Raw genomic sequence first — 20,614 nt, 5'->3', positions numbered from 1 at the left:
ATGGCCAAATCTCTGGTGTTCCCTTGAGGCTATAATTCCATCAACTGGCCTTTCATTGTGGCTACACCCAATCTCCCCTCCATTGTCTTACCTCCCTATGGCCCCTGATCACTTCCCACACTTAATCCTAGCTAGGCTCCATTGTCCAGGTCCCAGGAGTTCTGTTCACCCCTGCTTACTGACCACTCTCATCCAGATCTCCTTAGGCCCCTCCTCCTGTCACCCCAAACTACTTAGCCACTCCTAGATCCCTCCCACAGGCTTTCTGTATGTAAGGTCCATCTTGTCTCTATTAAGATGCCTAGATTCTTATAATCTAGCTACTGCTTGGATTCTTAAAATCTAGCCACTGCTCAGATTCTTAAAATCTAGCCAATAGCTTACTACTGTTCAGACTCCTTAAGAGTCTGCCCAATATGATGAATGTTCTAATAAACCTTGTCTTTGGCTGAAAGAAGGCTTGGGTCGAATTCTTTCGGGCAGTATCCGTGTGTTGTGATTTTTGGGTCCCAGGACCCTTGAACCCCTAAACTGCATCAGGTAGAACTAGATAAAACTTAATTGGGAAATATTTAACAAAATAAATAAAAATGCAATAGAACATAGACAATGTTAACATGTGATTTTCTAAGTCAATATGAAGCCTACAGGGATCCTTATGTATAAATTAGTGGTTCCTGTTTCTATTTGACATCACTAAACTACATGACCTCTTTAGCTCCATTCCACCCCTAGATTTATGATTCTAAATACAAGTGGAATGAGTTCAGCAAAGTGAGGCCCTGTGCTAGGTAGTTATGACTCTCAGCATAGAAAAATAAACTTTTCCAATTAAATACTCCTTTAAATACAGACTCCCCAATTAAATACTCCTTTAAATACAGACTCCCCACACAAAGTCTCCTACAGCCAGACTTCCAAACCAGTGAATCCGGAATTACACATAGGCCTTGAAGCCTTACCTGGCAAACACCCAAACAAGGGAGGGTCTGGAATACAGCCTGGAATGTTGTTGTTGTTGTTGTACAGGCTTTGTATATTTTGGCCACTAAACTTGTCAATCATGAAAGAGAAGACAAACATCTTCTTGTCCTGTCTAGGATTTTTGCTGCAAGCTCCCTAATCTCTTCTTCTGGAAACACTTCCGAAGTCATTACCCTTTTGGTGCTCCCTGTGCTGGTATTCAAGGCTATAATTTGTAAACAAAGATAAACTGCTGAACTACTTAGGCAATAAAGGGAAATGGAGGGATTGCTTCAGATTTCAAAGGAATTATTTATTGCTAGGGAGAGCTTTTTAAATTTTAAGAAGTAAGACTAGATGTCCTCCAGATAAAAAAGCCTCAATGGCACTAAGACGAATAGAATAGAAGAGTTTGGAAAATGGCTTAATAGTAAGAGGCTGTCATTGCAGCCTATGTTCTCCAATGCTGTTATTAACTTCTTGTTGGCAGAAACAGTCATTAAAAAAAGTTTTATTGATGCACTTTGCTTTCACATCACCATCACATTCATGCACCACTCCTTTCTATAGGCCTTCCCTTGCAACATTCTATGCTCATGTTGGCCTACTCACCCCACCACTCAAGGAGGCAGGTGCATTTCCTCATCTCTTCCCCAGACCAAAATTGGTCATTACAATTACACTGTTTTAGCATTGTTTTAATTCACATTTTTGTAGTCAATATGTTGCATACTGTTTTCCTGCTCCTGCTTCATTTTGTATCAGTTTATGTATGTCTTCTCACATTTCTTCAATTTCCTCATTTGTTTCTTAAGGTACAATAATCTATTATATCCATTTACTATAATGTGTTCAGTTATTACCTAATCAACAGCCACTGTATTTTACTGTTAGAACCTTATTATCCTTTCTCCCAAGGATCTTAAGGTCTTGAAAAAAAGAAAAGTAGTCGGTCCTCACAAAGAAGACCATTGCAGTATCTGGCATTGCAAAAATTGGCTTTCAACCATCCACTAAGTGGCCAAAGATTATGAACAAATGAATTTCATATAAACTAAAAACTATCAACAGTCATATCAAAGATTTTTCCAAATCACTAATTTTAAAAAATACAAATTAAAACAACTGTGAGGTTTTACCTCACCCACCAAACTCACAGAGATGACAAGAAATAGAAATAGCCATTGTGGAAGTTTATGTTTTTTCTTATTCCAGCTGAGCTTTCCCTTCAAAATTTACGTATTCTAACAGCCCAACCATTACCTATAGATTCTATCCTATATCGTGACACTGTAAAGACAAACTACCTGTGCATTAAGGTAATCAGATCTCATTTTCCCCTTGATAGTGTAAATCATACTTTGTAATACTGCAATGTTCACGTCAGAGGCTCTCACATGAAACAAGGGGCCCTCGTACATCCTGGGGGCATCTCAGACATCTGGCTCATTGCTCCCAACCAGAAAATCCTGTAATTCCACTGTATGACATCATCAAGAGTGTTGTCACCAACCTCCCCTTGCAAATAAACAGTTAACAAAGCTCAAAGAAGGATAAAACTTAAATATTGACAGCCACCAGTGGGCAATTCTTCCCCAAAGACCTCAGTAGCCTCAGCTACCTACAGTCATGCACCCAACTGGGCTGTGGCAGGTGCTGCTCCTCTAGTGCCCATATGATTCAGTCCTTACTGCAGCTTCCCAAAGGTATCCCCAGCAACTGTGCTCTTGCTCTGGAGATGTTCTCTGCAGCTCTGAGGTGAAGTTCATCCATCCTCTTGTTCTCCACAGCAACCAACAGACGTTTGGTTATTAACTCAACTGCTCTCCAGCCACATAATTCTCCATGGCCTTCAGCAGGTAACATCTCTAGTCCTTTTCTCAGATAAAGGGCCTCTTTGTTGTGTAGCTCATTTCAGCAGAGAAGTGGAAGGGAATTTCAGAGTTTTGCTGTCCTGCTTGTCATGGTACCCTTGCAGCTAAATGAATGCGAAGGACAGCGTGCCTCTGCTCTGCATTGTATTCCTTGCACAATTATCATCAATCTTTGCCTTCATGAAAGTGACCAGGAGTCAGGAACATAATGATGCTTTAATAATCTTCTAACAGATCTCCACCACTAACACTAGATTATGTCATGGGGATCCATAATCTTTCCCCTTTTCCCTCTACTACTTGGACTGAACAGTCCCTCTCGGGTCAACTGGGCAGTTTTTCAAATTACCAGGGCTTACAAGGAGATAGAAAGAAAAGTTCCATATGTACTAAAATGTTCAGAGAATCCTCCCTCAGTTAATAGCAAAGAACTGGAAATAACATAGATGCCCATGGATTGGGGAATGGTTAACCAAATTTTGGAACATAAAAATAATGGAATAGCAATGCACAATAAGAAATGACAAGCAAGAAGAATCTAGATTAGCTTGAGATTTGTACGAACTGATACACAATGAAGTAGAACCAAGAAAGCAACATACTCAATGATTTTTTAAAAATAATTTCTTAGGGCAGCTAGGTAGCGCGATGGATAGAGCACCAGCCCTGGAGTCAGGACTTGAGTTCAAATCCAGCCTCAGACACATAACACTTACTAGCTGTATGACCTTGGGCAAGTCACTTAACCCCATTGCCTAGCAATAATAACAATAATTTCTCTCAATAATCTGTGTCTTGGAGACTCAGAGCTCCCCGCCTCCCCCGCCAGCTTTCTGACCAAAGTCTTTCAGAAGGACATCTCTGAATAATGAGATTGCATTGAATCTTCTTAACTTGGTCAAACTCTGGCCTGAAGAGAGTTTATCCTACTCAGGTTTGGGTGGAGACAGACTTGGAGTCAGGAGGACCTGAGTTCAAATCTGACCTCAGACACTTGATACTCACTAGCTAGTAATCCTGGGCAAGTCACTTAACCCCAATTGCCTCACCACACACACACAAAAAAAAGCAATGCGGCAATAGTGGATAATGGAGAGGTCTGAGTCAAGAAGATGGGTTCAAGTCCTGGCCCGAACACATACTCCATCAAGATCTTTTTCACATGAACTGTTGTATAGCCCCATCTCCCACATCCTATACTTGTAGAGTTCATTATTTTAACCCAAAGTGTGGGCCTTACTATTTAAGCCTCTTGAATTATTAGATTTGGCCCATCATTCCAACTTGCTGAGAACATTTTAATGTTAATTCTAGCATTCATTAAATATCCTACTATGTACTAAATACTGTATAAGGTCACTATAATAGAGAATGTCTAGAGAAAAGAGTGCCCAGGAAAGACCCTTGGGATACATCCACAGTTGGGGGAAGAACATGGTTGATAACCCAGTAAAAGTTGGCCTATGGTTTAAAGTATACTGTTTCCGCTTTTGGAAAATAGGAAAATATATGCCCTTCGGTCCCAGGGCACCTTCCATAACCTTTCTAACATAATCTACAGTAGTTCAGCATTGACATTGATGGGGTTCTTGAGTACCTGTACTCAGACCTCAATTCCAAGATCATATTTCTCACTAGTCTCAAAACACTATCCGTAACAGTTTTCTCCCCTGCCTAAAGACCCTATCTCTGACAATAACTCAGGAGTGGGCCCAATGAGGCAAACTATTTCACTATCTCTACCTGTCACAAGAACAAGCTGACCTCTGTAGAACTGCCCTTGTATGAATGAGACTGTCTTACATCAACAAAACTATCATGCACTGATTCCCACAGTTATTGCAGACTATCCAGAGGTCAAGTTATAGACATCAACTCCCAAAACTATCTTGTTACAGACTAACACACCAAAAATACACCCCTCAGGAACCCCCCTCCCAGGTTTCCAGTAGTAAATAATGCCTGTGACTAAGGTTGTATGTTATCACCTAACTGGCATACTCAGCACACAATCCACTACTTTTCCTATATAAGCTTTAGCATCATTCCTGTTAGGTTGCAAATTGCCTTAAGGAGCTGTGTCCACCATGGCAGAATTCCTTAAGGAGCTCTACCTGCCATACTGGTGTTATAATAAACCTTTGCCAACTTGACTTAAAGAATACCTGAGTCCATGAATTCATTCCAGACAACCCTGTCCTGTACTTCAGTCCTTGAGAGGTCCCTGAACTTCTCAAACTGCATCAACATCAGCAAGGTCTTTAATTGTTTTGGGATGTATTTCATCTGTGACTAGTAACATGAACTTATCAAAGGCAGTTAGGAGCCTTGTTACTATTTCCCTACTTACCTAGGCAATCAAATAATGATAAGCTATATTTGTTCTAGCCTTTCGAGTTCAAAACTCATTCTCCAAAGAGAAAAAAGAAAGAGCTGAGTGACTCTACCTTTTTTCCCAGATCTATTATTGTTATCACTGAGGTGAGATCTGCAATAATACTCTCTCTTTTCCTCTACACCTTCCCTGTTTCCTTCAAATCTCAGATAAATACCTGACCTTCTACAGAGAACATTTCCAGATCCCTCCTAATTCCAGCACTTTGCCTCTGTTGATTCTTTCCTATTTATACTGCATATAGCTTGTTGTTATGTAATTGTTTGTATGTTGTCTCCCCCACTAGATTATAAGCTCCTTAAGACAGGGCCTGCACTTTGCCTGCACTATATAAATATCATTGTTAATGATTTTAAAAGGCTTAGCACAGTGCCTGTTGTTGTTCAGTTGGGTCTGATTCTCCCTGATGCCATTTCCTTCTCCAGCGGATTAAGGCAAACACAGGTTAAGGGGCTTGCCCAGGGTCACATAGCTCAAAAGTGTCTGAGGCCAGATTTTAACTCAGGTCTTCCCAACTCCAGGACCAATGTTCTTTGTGTCTTAAACACAGAGTAGGTGCTTTAAAAATGTTTATTGACAGGTTTTTTTGTGCTTTAATATTTTTATATTTCGGTGACATGTACATAATAAATCAATTTCAATCACTAAGTTCTTCCTCATCACTGAAATATGCACTTTTCTTTATCCTTGGGCGTCTTGAATCATCTGATGTTGAGGGTTCCCCTGCACTGGGCTTCCACCTTTGTTGGTCTTCTTCAATTTTGGCTTGCTGGAAAGCTATAGCTTGGCTGAGGCTATCAAGAGCAGGGTCTTCTCCTTCATCCTCACTTTCTTCCACTTCTTCAATTTCTTCTTCCAGTTCAATAATTTTCTTTCTTTTTTTCTTTTCTTTCTTTTTTGGTGGTTCACGTTCTCCAAGCACATTTTTAGGACAAGCATAACTTAGATGACCTGTTTCTCCACATTCATAACACCTAGATTTATCAAAGTAGTTGCGCCTTCGGATGAACTCAGCAGCTCTTCCATTGTCAATAGCAATGCTTGCTTTAATCACTCTCCCAAATAACTGCTTATTGTTTAGTGCCCTCGAACAATTTTGTGCTGATTCTTTATCCAAAAACAAAATAAATGCAACACCTTTACTCTTCCTAGTATCTTTGTCTTTCATAATAGTAACCTTTACAACTTTTCCATATTTTGAAAATATCCTGTACAAGTCATTGTTTGTCAGAGAAAATGGCAAGTTGGATACATATACAGTGCTTTTACTTGGTGCTAATCCACCACTCATTTCTACTCACTTATCTAGACAGCAATGCCCCAGAGTAGAATTCCAAAGCTGAGGAGATCAACTCCCTCAGTGACCTGAGGCACAATCTCTTGAGGTCCAGTCTGGAGGGTGTTATTCCAGGTGGAGAAAAGGGAAGCAGATGGCAAGATGCCCAGGTAGGACTGGGTTTCCTGGTGGATTTCTGGTTGGGATGTGGTTCACAGTCTGGGTCCACCTTTTGCTCACAGCACAAGGCGCTGAGAAATCCTTGGAGTTTCTGGCACCACTGGAGATTCAATCCAACTTTTACCTCCTTAGCTCCAACAGCAGTCAGGATATCACCAGGCCCGATCTATTGACTGATTGATTGCTATGATCCTTGGCAAGTTATTTTGGCTCTTAGGGTCTCAGTTCCCTAAATCTCTTAAAACGAGATTAGACCAGTTTCCTCCTCTGTAAAAGATAAGAGATAAGATAAAAGATAAGAGATAACAGCACCTATTTTACCGGGTTGTGGTGAGGAACAAATTAGGTATAAAGGGCTTTGCAAATCTTAAAGCTCTAAATAAACATTAGCTATTATTGTAATTATATGAGCTGAGTACTATCATAACTATGCACTATCAAGTTTTGGAGAATTCCCCTCAACTTTCCATTCTTCTATTCTTTCTACTCTGCCTCCAATAGAATGAACAGCGTCTATTAGTCAATCGGTCATTAAGCATTTACGAAGCACTTACTAAGTACTAGGTACCAGGTACTAAGCATTGGGGAGTCAAAAAGAGGCAAAACAGTGTCTGGCCTCAAGGAACTTACAATCTAATCGAGGAGACAACTTGTAAACAAATATATACTAAGTAAACCATATACAGGATAAATAGGTCATAGTTAAGAGGGAAGGCACTAGAATTAAGAGAGGTTGATGAAGACTTCCAGTAAAAGAAGTTATTTCAGCTGGGACTAAAGGAAGCTAGGGAGGTCAGTAGGCAGATCAGAGGATGGACAGCCCAGGCATGGAGGAACAGCAGTTAAGAGATAATTCTCAGGGCCAAGACTTTTGCTTGTGGAACATCAAGAGGCCACAGCCATTGATTTGAAGACTGGAAAGGTAGGAGGGGCTAGGTTATGAAGGGCTTGGAAAGTCAAACATACAATTTTCTATTTGTTCCTGGAGGCAATAAGAAGCCACTGGAATTAAATATGAATGGGGTGACATGACTAGAGCTGGGTTTCAGGAAAATCACTTTGGGAGCTGAATGGAGAATGGATTGGAATGGGGAAAAACTTGAGGCAGGATGACCCACCAGCAGGCTACTACAACAGTCCAGGTGTGAGGTGATGAGAGCCCGCATTAGAATGGTGGCAATGTCAGAGACAAGGAAGTGTATGCACCTCGGAGAGATGCTGCAAAGGTGAAACTTACAGGCCTTGGCAACAGCATGGATATGGGGGGCGGGGGAGATGATGAGGAAGCCAGGATGACTCCTCGAGCGTAAGCCTGAGGGACTGGGAGGATGGGGCTGCCCTCTACAGTAATAGGGAAGGTGGGGGTGGGGAAACAGGATATTTGGGAGGATAATGACGGAATAAAAAGAACCCAGCACTTGAAGTTAAGGATAGACCTGGGCTCAATCTTAACGCCTGTGCAAGCATTAACTGGCTGTATAACCGTGGAAAAGTCACTTAACTGGGGCAGCTAGGTGGGAGGTGGATAAAGCACCGGCCCTGGATTCTGGAGGACCTGAGTTCAAATTCAGCCTCAGACACATAACACTTACTAGCTGTGTGACCCTGGGCAGGTCGCTTAACCGCAATGCCTAGCCAAAAACAAACAAACAAAAAAACCCAAAACAAACGAAAAGCCACTTAATGGCTCTAGGCCTATTTCCTCATCCTTAAGGAACTGAAGCACTCCTAGAACTCAAGGTCCACACCCAAGGATGAGCGAGGGAAGCACAAGGCTAAAAGGAAAGGCCCTGTGACACATGTCCCCTTCTCAGACCACAAGCTTGACCCACCTCCGGCGAGGTCGGCAACAGCAGACTGCGAGATCCGGGACCTACAGGCGCGCCAGCCGAGGGGACGACGCCCGCGCGAGTCACTAGGTACGCGATTGGCGAGCCTGAGAAACGTCACTTCCGGAAGCGCTGCCTCCAGTGGCGCCGTAAGCATGAATCCTGCCACCAGCAAGGATTCAGGCCGGCTGCGGGGACGGCCGGGGGTGGGCGTCGGGGTGGTGATTACGAGCTCCAAGCACCCTCAATGCGTTCTGTTGGGGAAAAGGAAAGGGTCCATTGGAGCCGGCACTTTCCAGCTTCCCGGCGGTCACTTGGAATTCGGGTGAGTTCCTTCCGGCGCGCTGCTTCCGGCGTCGCTCTGACGTCAGCGCCTAGCGTTCCCAGGAGGAGGGGCTGGGCGGGGTTAGGCTGACAGCTGTTGGGGGAACTTGAAAGTTCTAAGGGAGTTGGGTTTTAATTCGCTAACCACCGCTAGATCTCCGCTGTAAAGAGGCATTCTCCCCAACTTGTTCGCAATTCCCACTGCAGATTTCTATTGGGCTAGAATAATTTATCGTATTTTGTTGCTGTTCGGTCGTTTTAGTAGCGTCCTAGCTCTTCGTGACCCTATTTGAGGTTTACTTGATAGAGATACTGGAGTGGTTTGCCATTTCCTTTTCAAGCTCATTTTACACATAAGGAAACTGAGGCAAACAAGGTTAAGTGACTTGTCTAGGGTCACACAGCTGGAGTCTGAGGTCTGATATGAACTCCGGTTTTCCTGGTTCAGGTCCCGGCACACTATCCACTGCGCCACCTAGCTGCCCTGCGAGTGTGGTACAAGCTATGTAAATAGGAACTATTATCATTATTGTTACTAATTGCCTGGCACGTAGTAAGCGCCGTATGTTAGCTATTATTCTTAATTGTAAAGCAATAAGCACAATATTAAGTGCTCTATAAGTATTATTAATGATTTTAAAAGCCTTAGCATAGTGCGTGGCATCTTGTTGTTCAGCCGTGTTGGACTCTTTCTGATGCCATTTCCATTTCCGATACATTAAGGCAAACAGGTTAAGTTGACTTGCCCATGGTCTCACAGATAGAAAGCATCTGAGGCCAGATTTGAACACAAGTCTTTCCAACTCTAGGCCCAGTGGTCTATCCACTGAGGCACCTACTGTTAGTGTGTTAACTCTATTCAAATAAATCTGCTTCTCAATGTTGAATGAAATGGATGGAATAAAGCATTTAAGCCCTGTGTTGGAAGCAACGCGCCAAGCTCTGGAGATACAAATAGCCCATCCCTGTTCTTAAATGTTGCACGATGAATGAATCCAGATGGGAGCCAAGTGTTTGAGAGGCTTAGAGGTGGGAGCAAAGGAAGAACTTTCAAGAATGAAATGAGCAGAACCAGGGACACAATTTATATGATGGCAGCAACTGAGAAACAACTTTGCAAGCTACAAGAGCTATGATCCGTGTAATGATCCTTCATGATCTGAAGACATCTGAAAATATTTGAGGTATAGGTAGGGGAGCAGAAGGAAGAAGGCGTGTATGTAGGACAGCAGTCACTTTAGCCAATTACTAGTACTACTCCAGAAGAGACTACTACAAGATAAACATAGGGAAGGAGGGTCAAGATTGTAGAGAGCCTTGAATGCCTAACAAGGCACAGAAGGTAGCCTAGTCATGAGGAAGATGTCTGAATGTACTTTCCTTTGGGAAAGTTAACCTTTGACCTTTAGAGCTTTTCTTACCAGGCTTTCCATCCATTTTGCAGAACATGATGAATGAATGAAAAGAGCCTTTGTTAAGCTCTTACTATATGCTAAGCAGTGTGCTAACTTTTGGAGATAGAAACAGATTGAGACATTTCTGCTGTCAAGGAGTTCATGCTCTAATTGAAGGAGCTAACATGAAAGAAAGGACAGTTGCAGGGTGGTAGATAGAAGGTCCTGGAAGCCTCAAGAGCATAAAGGGCCAAGGAGATGGCAAGGCCTGGGGTCTTTAGGTTACAAGTGGTCAACTAGCCTTTGCTTGAAGACCTCCAGTGGTCAGGCAGGAACCACTACCTCCAGAGGCAGCCCATTCCACTTTGGGACAACTGTCATTGGGAAGAGGTTTTTCCTTTAGTTAAGCCTTAATTTGCCAATCTGTAGCTTCTAGTAATTGCTCCTAGCTCTGCCCTCTGAATCCAAACTAGGAAGTTAAATCACTTCATAACTTAGCCCCCTCCTGCCTTTCCAGTCTTCTTACACCTCTTTGATCCAGTGACACTGGCCTTCTGGCTGTTCCACAAAAAAGACACTCCACCTCTCAGCTCCAGGCATTCTCTCTAGATATCTCACATATCTAGAATGTTCTTCCTCCCTAATTCTGATTCTGAATTCTGATTCCTCCAGGAATTCTAATTACTGACCTGGATGACTTCCTTTAAGTTCCAATTAAAATCCCACCTGCTATAAGAAGCCTTCCCCAACCCCTCTAAATTCCAATGCCTACTCTCTGCTAATTATCACCTATTTATCCTGTATATAGCTTGCTTCGTATCTATTTGTTTGTATGTTGGCTCCCGTTAGAATCCCTCTTTGAGGGCAGGAACCGTGTTTTGCCTCTTTTTGTATCCTCAGCACTTAGCACTGGACCTGACACATAGTAGGTGCTTAATAAATGTTGATTGATTGAATACTGAACTTTGGACTATAGTTTTTTAATCTGTAAATTGAAAGGTTTGGACTAGATGATATTTCAGTTTCCTTCCAGGTCTGTTTATCTCTGACTGATGAACTAAAATTATTTAATCACACTTAAAAAGAATTAAACCTAATCTCTGTATAGTCAATTGGGTTGACCCAGGAATCATTAAATTTAATGTGTGGTGGACAGTTGTAATATTAGAAAGGTGAAGGTGACTTGCTGAATAAATTGTTTCTGAGTGTTGATTTCAATGGATATCATAAGGTTGATGATTTTTTTAACTGATTTTTTTTTAAAAATTCAGCTATTTAATTTAATATGGAAAGCTGTAATAATTTATCATTTCCTCCCTAGAGATTGAATCTAGAAGTTAATCAGATGAGCTCTAAAGATGTATAACATTAATAGTGAAGATATATTAATATAGACCTTTTTGCCAGAAGCAATATCTTCCTTGTTAGAGACTAGAAATAAAGATGAATTGTCCTCAGAATTCAAGATATATGTGTATGTATATGTGTGTATATACACATATGTATATACACACATATACACGTGTTTGTGTGTGTATATACCTATACACTCGTGTGTATGTATATATGCGTATATACACATACATATATATGTGTGTATGTATATACTAGCATAATGGCCACTAATCAACTAATGTCCTTTAGTAATTACTACTTGCCTCATCAGATTAATAATGTATTTGGTTTACCTCGTAGTAAACTCTTAGCACAACAAAGAGCATTTAAAAAACAGCTATAGGAACAAAATTAAGTATGAGTAAATATACCTGTAGATCAGCAGGCTTTTATTTAGTACCTATTGGGTGCTAATCACTCCAGACACAAGGACAGAAGTGAAAAAGACCCTTCTCTAAAGGAGTATATAGTCTAGTTAGGTAAGACAACATTAATATATAGAGGTATATTCAAAATACAAGGTAATTTTCACTAGCAGCTGACAGGGGCAGGGAGATTAGAAAAAGCTTCAGGATGTATGTGGCATTTGAGTTGAATCTTGAAAAAAGAGGGATTCTAAAAGTGTGAGAGGGTACATTCCAGGCATGGGTGGGAGCCAGCAGCCAGGCATGATAGGATGTGAAGGGCTGTGTGTCTGACAAAGGAAGAAGGCCAGTTTGCCTGGATTGTAGTGTGTGTAAAGGGGAGAAAGGTAGGAAGGGGCAAACTGAGGAGTTTATCTTTAATCCTAGAAGTAATTGGTAGTCACTGGGGTTTATTGAGTAGGGGTGTGACTTTATGAAAGTCACTTTGGGTAGCTTTGTGGAGGATGGATTGGGAATGGAGGGAGACTTGAGGCAGGGAGACCAATTGAATGGAATGAATAAGTGAAAAATCATTTATTAAGTGCTTTTTATATGCTAAGCATTATATTAAGTGCTAGGGTTACAGGTAGGAAAAAAAAAGATCATTCCTACTTTCAAGGAGTTCACACTAATTGGATGAGATATCACATAAAAGAAAGTTCAGCTACAGGATGGATAGTAATGCCCAGATAGCCAAAGTAGGTGGAAATGGGGTAGATGGTAGGGCAGTAGTTTACATATGAGAAAACTGAGGCTCAGAGAGGGATAATAATTTGCCCAAGATAAATACAGCTGGTAAGTGTCAGGCCCAGCTTTTGAACCTTGATTTTCTGACTCTCAAATCCTGCTTTTCTTTGTTTGTTTTATTACACTCTAGAATGGCAGGGGCATGGTGGGTTTCCTTCTGAATGTATCATTTTGAGGTTTTTGAACCAATTAAAATGATTCTTGCTGTACCTTGAAGTTTTTATTTATTAAAAGTTTTATAAATCAAGGTGAACACCATAGTGTACTTCTATTGTCTTTCCAGTGAAAGCTGGGAAGAATGTGCTGAGAGGGAAACCTTGGAAGAAGCCGCTCTTCACCTGAAAAATGTTCGCTTTGCTTCTGTTGTCAATTCTGTCAGCGAGAAGGATGATTACCATTATGTCACTATATTGATGAAAGGAGAAGTGGACGTGGCTTATGATTCAGAGCCAAAGAACACAGAACCTGAAAAAAATGAAGGTAAGTTGGATTTGTAGTGATCTTTATTCTTTGGGGGAAGAATATGAAATTGTGGGCAGTCTAGTCTACTCATTAGATTATTCGGTTATCTTGTTGGCTTTTGGAAGTGTTTTAGACACTGCTGTGACTGTAAGCCAGTCATTTCTTTTCTTTTCTTTTTCAACTAATTAATTTGCTTATTCCTTCATTTATCTATTTTCATTTTGAACATTCACTTCTATAAGATTTTGAGTTCTAAATTTTCTCCCCCTCTTTCCCCTCCTCCCTCCCCAAGACAGCATGCAATCTGATGTTGGCTCTACATATACATTCATATTAAACAAATTTTCATATTAGTCAAAGCCAGTCATTTAAATCCCGAAATCAAATAAGGATAGCAGTACTTATAAAGAGAGCTTCTACTCATTTAGCACTTGATTGTTCACACGGAGCCATAGTCAGAGCAAAGAGTAGGGGTCATGTTTCATCTGCCTTCTCCTAAAATGAACAGTGACATGCCCTGAACTCTTTAAGGAAGGAAGACTTTTATATACAGATGCTTAACAGGCAGGCATTAGCCCAAGCATTAGCTTAAGCAGAATTAAATTATGACTTATTTAAAGTATGAAAATATGTTAATGCTGCTAAACTATAGTTTAATAATTTGAATTCAATTCAAGTATATTTAAATTTATTACCTTTCGATACAGTTGTATATTTTATCTATAATTTAATTTATAATTACATATTTATAATCCCTTTGTGGATCTTGAAATCATGTGGCAAAAAGAGCCAAGTTCCAAATTCCTTCCAACTCTAGAAACATAAACCTCATTCTTAGAATTAGCAGGGTAATGAGCTCCTTGTTTCTAATACCTAAGGGAATAAATGGATGCTGTCGAATAGGCCTTCCCTTAACAGCTTAGCCAGCTTAGACCACCATCAGAGCCCTCTAACTGGTCTCCCAGCCTCAAGCCCCTCCCCACTCCCATTTATTCTCCACTCAGCTGTCAAGGTGACTTTTCTAAATCGAGCCTCTGACCATGGCACTCCCTTTACTTCATGAACTTCTAGTAGTCTGCTGTTACTGTTAGGTGACACCAGGTCCTCTGTTTCTCATTTAAAGTCCTTCACAACCTGACCCCTTCCTATGTTTACTTATTGATATGTCCTAAAATTTTGCCAGGAATAGGAGACAAGCTCTCCAGCTTAGAGTTGGCAGATTTCATTGTCTTTTTTGAAAATTGAGGTAATTGTTAGTCCTTTCTTTGGTCCTTTGGAATCTCTTTCATTCTCTAAGATCTTCCTGGGATTGTCAACAACAGCTCTACAAGTGCCAGTTCTCTCAGTCCTTTGGCATGTAGTTTATCCAGACCTGGTGACTTGAACTCATTAGGTCAGCCCTGTTAACAGTTCTGTTCCTCATCTTGCCTTGACACTGATTGCTACCCTTTTGTGTTCTATCCTCTGGAAAGAAGACAGGAGTAACTAAACTTGAGTAGCTCAGTCTTCTCAGCATCCTCAGTTATCATCATGTCATTTATCCTAAGCAGCATTCCTCCTCCTATTTGAGCTTTACATTGCCTCCAACAGAGGTGGGGGGACCGGGGGCAGAAGTGGGAGTGGGGACACACAAAAAGCTTTGCTGTGCTTAGCATTCATCACCAGCTTTAGCACATTCTAGGTTTTGGCTCTCAATAGAATTCTTAATGAGTTATGCTATCTTTTTGTATTTATCCTCATTTACTTACTCCTATATATATCTTCTATTCAACTCTTTTTAAACAATCTGATAATTGGTCTCTTTAGACAGCTCCTTTATTATCATATCGTCATAATTTCTTCTTGTGTTTCCCAAAACTCATTTTTTTTTTTTGACTAGGCAATGGGGTTAAGTGACTTTGCCCAGGGGTCACACAGCTAATAAGTGTCACGTGTCTGAGGTCGAATTTGAACTCAGGTCCTCTTGAATCCAGGGCAGATGCTCTATCCACTGCACCACCTAGCTGCCCCCCCCCCCCAAAACTTATTCTTAAGAATGTTCCATCAATCTCAGGCTGATTTCTACCTGCAAAATAATGAGTTATTAGAGCTTACCTTTCTCTGAACCCTTTTATATCTGCACTCTCAAAATAGAAGGCACATTTTAGATTATTCTTGGATTTTAAATCTTTTTCTCTCAGAAACTCTGGGGAGTCCTTTGTGCCTAGGATTCCTACTATTTCTGCTCAGGCAAACCAGTTTGAAATTCGTCAGAATCAACTCCAGTATAGCAGTTCCGCTTGACACTTCTTTCACCTTTGGAAGAATGAAATTATCATTAAGGCAAGCCACGAATGTTTTAGCTGCTCTGCTTTTGGCAGAACTCTAGCACAGGGAAGTTTTAACCATCCAAACATCACTTACATTTTGCTTCTGTGTCAGGGTTGGGATGGTTTTCTAAACTTCTAAAAATCTCGTTCCTTCCGTCCAGGTGATTTGTGTTGTCATTGTAACTCTACTGCTGTATCACTGTCTCTCCTCTTGATCCTCAGCCATCATATTCCTCTCTTTAGGTGCTTGAAAGGGAGTTTACGTTTTTAATATGTAATGTCACTCCTTTTCCTTTTTTTAAATGCTTTTCTCTTTTATTAAATAAGATAGATCTTCCCTTTCAGAGTCAAATTCTAGTCATGATTCCCATCCAACCAAATCTTGCCCAAACTGAGTTTTAAAAATTTTTTCTTTTATGCAAAGTGATGTTCTACTGTTCTTCATTTCTGATTAACCATTTAGTTGTTTCCAAGAAATCATTTCCCCTCATTATAGAGATAAATCATCATATTATGTTGAAAACAATAGATTATAACCACAAAAATAATAAGAAATGTTTATTTCTATAATTATAGAATTTTAGACCTGGAAAGAACTTCATGATTATCCTCTTCAATTCTCTAAATTCACTGATGAGAAAGGAAACTGAGGTTTTAATGAAAATAAAGACCTATAATTCTAAAAAAAACTTTCTGGAATTTTGATTTGCCATTATTTGAATTGATACTGTAAAATCTTAAATGTATTTAGTCATATTCTATTTTTTATAATAAAATGGTCCCAATAAAGTTAACTAAAGAAATCACATGTTCAACCAGTTTGCTTTAAAAATTATTTCCTTAATATATTCATGTAAATCAGAAATCATCTTTATTCCTTTAAGTGAAATTATGGTATCACCATTTCATTTTATTTAGGCATTTTTGAGTTTTCCTTCCAAAAACATGTAAACTTACCACCATAAACATCTTTTTCCTTCCAACTAATTTTATTTTTTATTCATTTTCTGTTTTCCAGGTTGGGAATGGGTTCCATGGGAAGATTTCCCTCCACTAGATCAACTCTTCTGGGCTTTGCGATGTTTAAAGGAACAAGGCTACAATCCTTTTAAGGAAGAATTGAATCATCTAATGGGGTACAGAGGAAATCATCAATAGAGCACCTGCATATCAATTAATTCATTTTAGGAAGGAAAGTTATAGAGTATACCAAAAAACCTCAAGTGTTCTAGAAAACAGTGAAGCTTCCAATAGAAGATAAGTAGCTTATGTATTCTGGTACCACAATAAGCAGGTGAGGCTATGTGAAAGTAGAGAGTTGGCTTCAGAGTGGGGAAGACTTGCACTCAGCCATTTTCAATTTAGTGGCTGTTTGCCACCTCAGAGTACACAACATAGTATACAACAGACTGAAAGGGGGACTGGAACTCTCATGGGGGAACCTTCTCGCACCCTCCCCTTCAACAAGGCAGGTCAGCAGCTTCTCTGTTACTGTAGTTTTAGAAAGTTGCCAAAGCTACGAGAGCGTCCGCAGCCAGGAAGCGTTTGTTAACAGAGACTGCATTTGAACCCAGGTCATAGTGTCTGAAATGAGAGGATTGGATTAGATAACTTTATGGTCCATTTCAGCTCCAAGTCTTATTCATGAAAAACAGTCCCTCCTGTCTCAGGAGATTGCTTCTGCAGTTTTAAAAATGCCAGCCAGTGGGGATTTTGTGATTGTAAGGATAGCAGTTGCTCCATAAGACAGGGTCCTGAGCCACAGACAAAAAGGGACTTTATTTCTCAAATGGGATTTTAGTCCTAAACTAGGGATGAACTAGCAAAAAACCAATGAGCTTGTGTTTTTCTTTTCTTTTTTTTCCATTTTTATTTTATTTTTAACTTATGGAATAAAACATAATTATGACAAAACATGATTGCACATGAAACTGCAAATCTATTCTATACAAGTTGCTATTCTTTTTGAATATAGAATACAATTATTATATAAATTTTTTTCTTTCCTCTCTCCCAACCTAGAGAAGGCAACCATTAGATACAAATGTGTGTCTGTGTGCATATGTATGTATGTATGTGTGTATGGGTGTGTGTGTGTGTGTGTGTGTGTATATACACACACATGCTTCTATTTATCAATTCTTTGTATGGATACAAATAGCATCTTCCTTCATATTTTGTAGTTAATTTATAATAGTCAAAATGACTTAATTGCTCAAAGTTGTGCTTAAAAACAATGTTGCTGTTACTGTATGTAGTGTTCTCTTGGTTCTGCTCATTTCTTTGTTCATTTTTTCATGCAAGCCTAGCCACGTTTTTCTAAGATCATCAAACTCATCATTTCTTATAGCACAGTAGTATTCCATCATGATCATATGCTACAATTTATTCAGCCATTCCCCAATTAACTGGCGTCCCCAAAATTTCTAGTTCTTTGCCACCACAAGGAAAGCTACTGTAAATATTTTAGAGCATATAGGTCCTTTTCCTTTTTCCCTAATCATCTTTGGAAATAGACCTACTAATGGTATTGCTGGGTTTGAGGTTATAGGCAGTTTAATAACTCTTTGGGCATAATTCCAGATTGTTTTCCTAAAATGGTTCAATCAGTTCATAGTTCCACCCACAATGAATTAGTGTCCTAATTTTTCACGACCCCTCCAACATTTGTCACTTTCCCCTTGATCAAGTGTTTTTCAGAGTGTGTTCCATGAAGCCTTGGTGTTCTGCAAAGACAAACAAATTATAATGATGGACAAACGGGCCCAGCGAATCCATCTGTTTTGGTGTGTCAGTTTCTCATAAAATGTGCATTTAGTCATTGTGGAGAACCATAGTATTTGGCTGAAATAAATTATAGTACTAAAGTGTTAGGTTTTTATTGGAATAGAATCGATCATTGAATGTGCCTAATAGTATCTCAATAGTTCATGAAAAATCATTAATGCCTATTTATTATCTTTAGTGTTTTTTTAAGTAGATTTATTTTCATATCAATTTCCATTTTGGTAATTAAGTAAAATCAGTTTAATTGATAATATAAGAAGGCAAAAAAAGTAAGCAAAACTTAGCTGAGGTGCAGGGGGAAAAGAGTGTTAAATTTGGAATCAATGGAACTCACTTCAAATCCTGCTACTATATATCTGACCCTAGCCATGTCATGTCATGTCACCTCCTCTGGGCCTTAGTTTATTCATCTGTAAAAGGAGGGGACTGGACTAGATGCTTTCTGAAGTCCCTTGCAGCTCTAAGTCTGTGGTCCTCTGAACTCTGACATGAAACACACCTCCACAAAGCCAGTAAGGGGACCGCATTCCAAAAGCAGATGAAATACAAACAGGAACCCAGTGTCAAACCTTAATCCCCTGTGTTGAACCTTGGGGCAAGTCACTTTACTTCTCTGAAGCGAGGAAACTGGACAAGAGAGGTCCCTTTCACTCTACATACGCGATTCTACAATGCTGCTTTCTCCAATGTAGTTTTATTTCAAGTTCCTTGATTCTTGCAAAATATTCTTGCACTTAGAAAGCAAAATTCAAAATTTGTAGGTGAAAGTATTATGGAATAATCCCAGTTAAATGGAAAATAAAGAATGTGAAGTATTTTATGTGAAATCCGGCGTTTAGTGTTGTCCTAATCATAAAACACCATAGCAAACAATTCCATCTTTCTCACCCAATATTAGATTTATAATAAAGTTCGCATGAACAGGCATTTTTATTAGTTTAAATTAGCTTCGGTTATTTGGTCTCATATAGGACACAACCTCTTCTTCTCCATCCTTTAACAAAAGCTTTCCTCCAGGCTTGGAGACCTCCAAGGTGTGACCTGACTGCAGCCTAACTTTCTCAGGTAGTTCACGTTGTTCTCCTGGCACTCTACATTCCAACCAAACTGGCCTACTTAGAGAACCTCCCTGTTGTAGGTCAGGGAAAAATGAGACATTTGTAGACCATCAAATATTTTTTAAAAGGAAGCTTATTTAGTCATATAGCACGGAAAGAAGAATCAACGAGGAAACAGTATTAATTCAGTTCAGTGCAACTTCCCTGCTTCTCGGTTGGCCTTGAGGTCAATACCTTTTAAAAGAAGAACTAGCAAGCCTGGAGATACTGTCTTCCCATGCCCCAGCCTTGGCAAGGCAAGGTCCTAAACATTTTCTAAAGGATCACTTAAAGGCTTTAGGGCTGCTGGTATGTAGCCCTCATCTAAGGGGTGTGAGAAGTCTTAGCTAGCATTGGAAAAGCTTAATAGAGGTAATATGGGAGACCAGGAATCCCAAATTTCCTTTCGGCATTGAAAGTGCTTCTTATCTTGACAATTTTGTCCGTGTGGTAGATGATGACAGATCTATGCTGTTCACGGTGGGTCTCCCAAGGAAAAGGGTGATTTTCAGTTGGAATAACACACCAGAAACATCAGGTCCACAGAGAAGATAGATTCCAACAGACTTGCCAATCCTCATCATGGGTCAAAGTAATCTATATTTGAAGTGGCTAAGAGCTCATAACTATTTTGCACACAGCCTGTCGATATGTCAGTGCAGAGAATCACCCTGTACTATCACTCACCAGGTATTCCTTAGCCCATCAACCAGGACCTGCCCTTCCTTGGGAGTACCATGGCTTTGACCTCCGCTCAGTGATGGTTCTCATTTTTCTAAGGGGCACCTTAGAAAGCAAGGGACCACTTCTAATTATATCCAAGCCATACTGGGAATCCCAATTATTATGGGATACTATCCTGGCACAGTGTGGGTACATCAGTTCCAGGTTACAGTAAGCAAAAAGGTTTATATTAGACTTGACTTTGCTGTTGCCCAATTCCATCCTTGAAACCTGTAGCACTGTTACTTTCCCTGGGACCTGTGCTACTCCCCCACACCTCAGCCCACTATGCCATCCGAAGCAAGGGGTGTCTGGCCACTGCTACAGTGTGTTAGGTCGATTCACTCCCACAGAGAGTCCTGTCACCCTACCCTAAGCCAGGAATCCACTGGGATCCACTCTATAGGGACCCTCTCCCACACTTCACTGGAAGCCCCAGAGGGGTTACAACTCAG

At 40.2% G+C, this 20,614-nt stretch overlaps 2 protein-coding genes and 1 long non-coding RNA gene across 3 annotated transcripts; 1 reads left to right on the top strand and 2 right to left on the bottom strand.

Moving 5' to 3' along the window:
- Nucleotides 1-5,689: 5,689 nt before the first annotated feature.
- On the bottom strand, nucleotides 5,690-8,608 carry ZCRB1 (zinc finger CCHC-type and RNA binding motif containing 1). Its single transcript, XM_027848229.1, has 2 exons — nucleotides 8,521-8,608; nucleotides 5,690-6,955 (listed from the first exon to the last, which is right to left on the bottom strand). The coding sequence occupies exon 2, from the start codon at nucleotides 6,521-6,523 to the stop codon at nucleotides 5,870-5,872; it is 654 nt and encodes a 217-aa protein (XP_027704030.1). The 5' UTR covers nucleotides 6,524-6,955; nucleotides 8,521-8,608; the 3' UTR covers nucleotides 5,690-5,869.
- A 43-nt stretch (nucleotides 8,609-8,651) lies between these two features.
- NUDT15 (nudix hydrolase 15) lies at nucleotides 8,652-17,388 on the top strand. The gene is made up of 3 exons (XM_027848230.1): nucleotides 8,652-8,842; nucleotides 13,065-13,261; nucleotides 16,571-17,388. The coding sequence occupies exons 1-3, from the start codon at nucleotides 8,673-8,675 to the stop codon at nucleotides 16,708-16,710; spliced, it is 507 nt and encodes a 168-aa protein (XP_027704031.1). The 5' UTR covers nucleotides 8,652-8,672; the 3' UTR covers nucleotides 16,711-17,388.
- On the bottom strand, nucleotides 13,164-15,780 carry LOC114032787. The gene is made up of 3 exons (XR_003567871.1): nucleotides 15,647-15,780; nucleotides 15,338-15,538; nucleotides 13,164-13,246 (listed from the first exon to the last, which is right to left on the bottom strand). It is a non-coding gene; the product is annotated as an uncharacterized LOC114032787 (long non-coding RNA).
- Nucleotides 17,389-20,614: the final 3,226 nt, after the last annotated feature.

The sequence above is a fragment of the Vombatus ursinus genome, unplaced genomic scaffold, assembly GCF_900497805.2.
Source record: "Vombatus ursinus unplaced genomic scaffold, bare-nosed wombat genome assembly UNPS02005659.1, whole genome shotgun sequence".
Classification (NCBI taxonomy): Eukaryota; Metazoa; Chordata; class Mammalia; order Diprotodontia; family Vombatidae; genus Vombatus; species Vombatus ursinus.
This window is presented reverse-complemented; position numbering and strand designations above follow the sequence as displayed.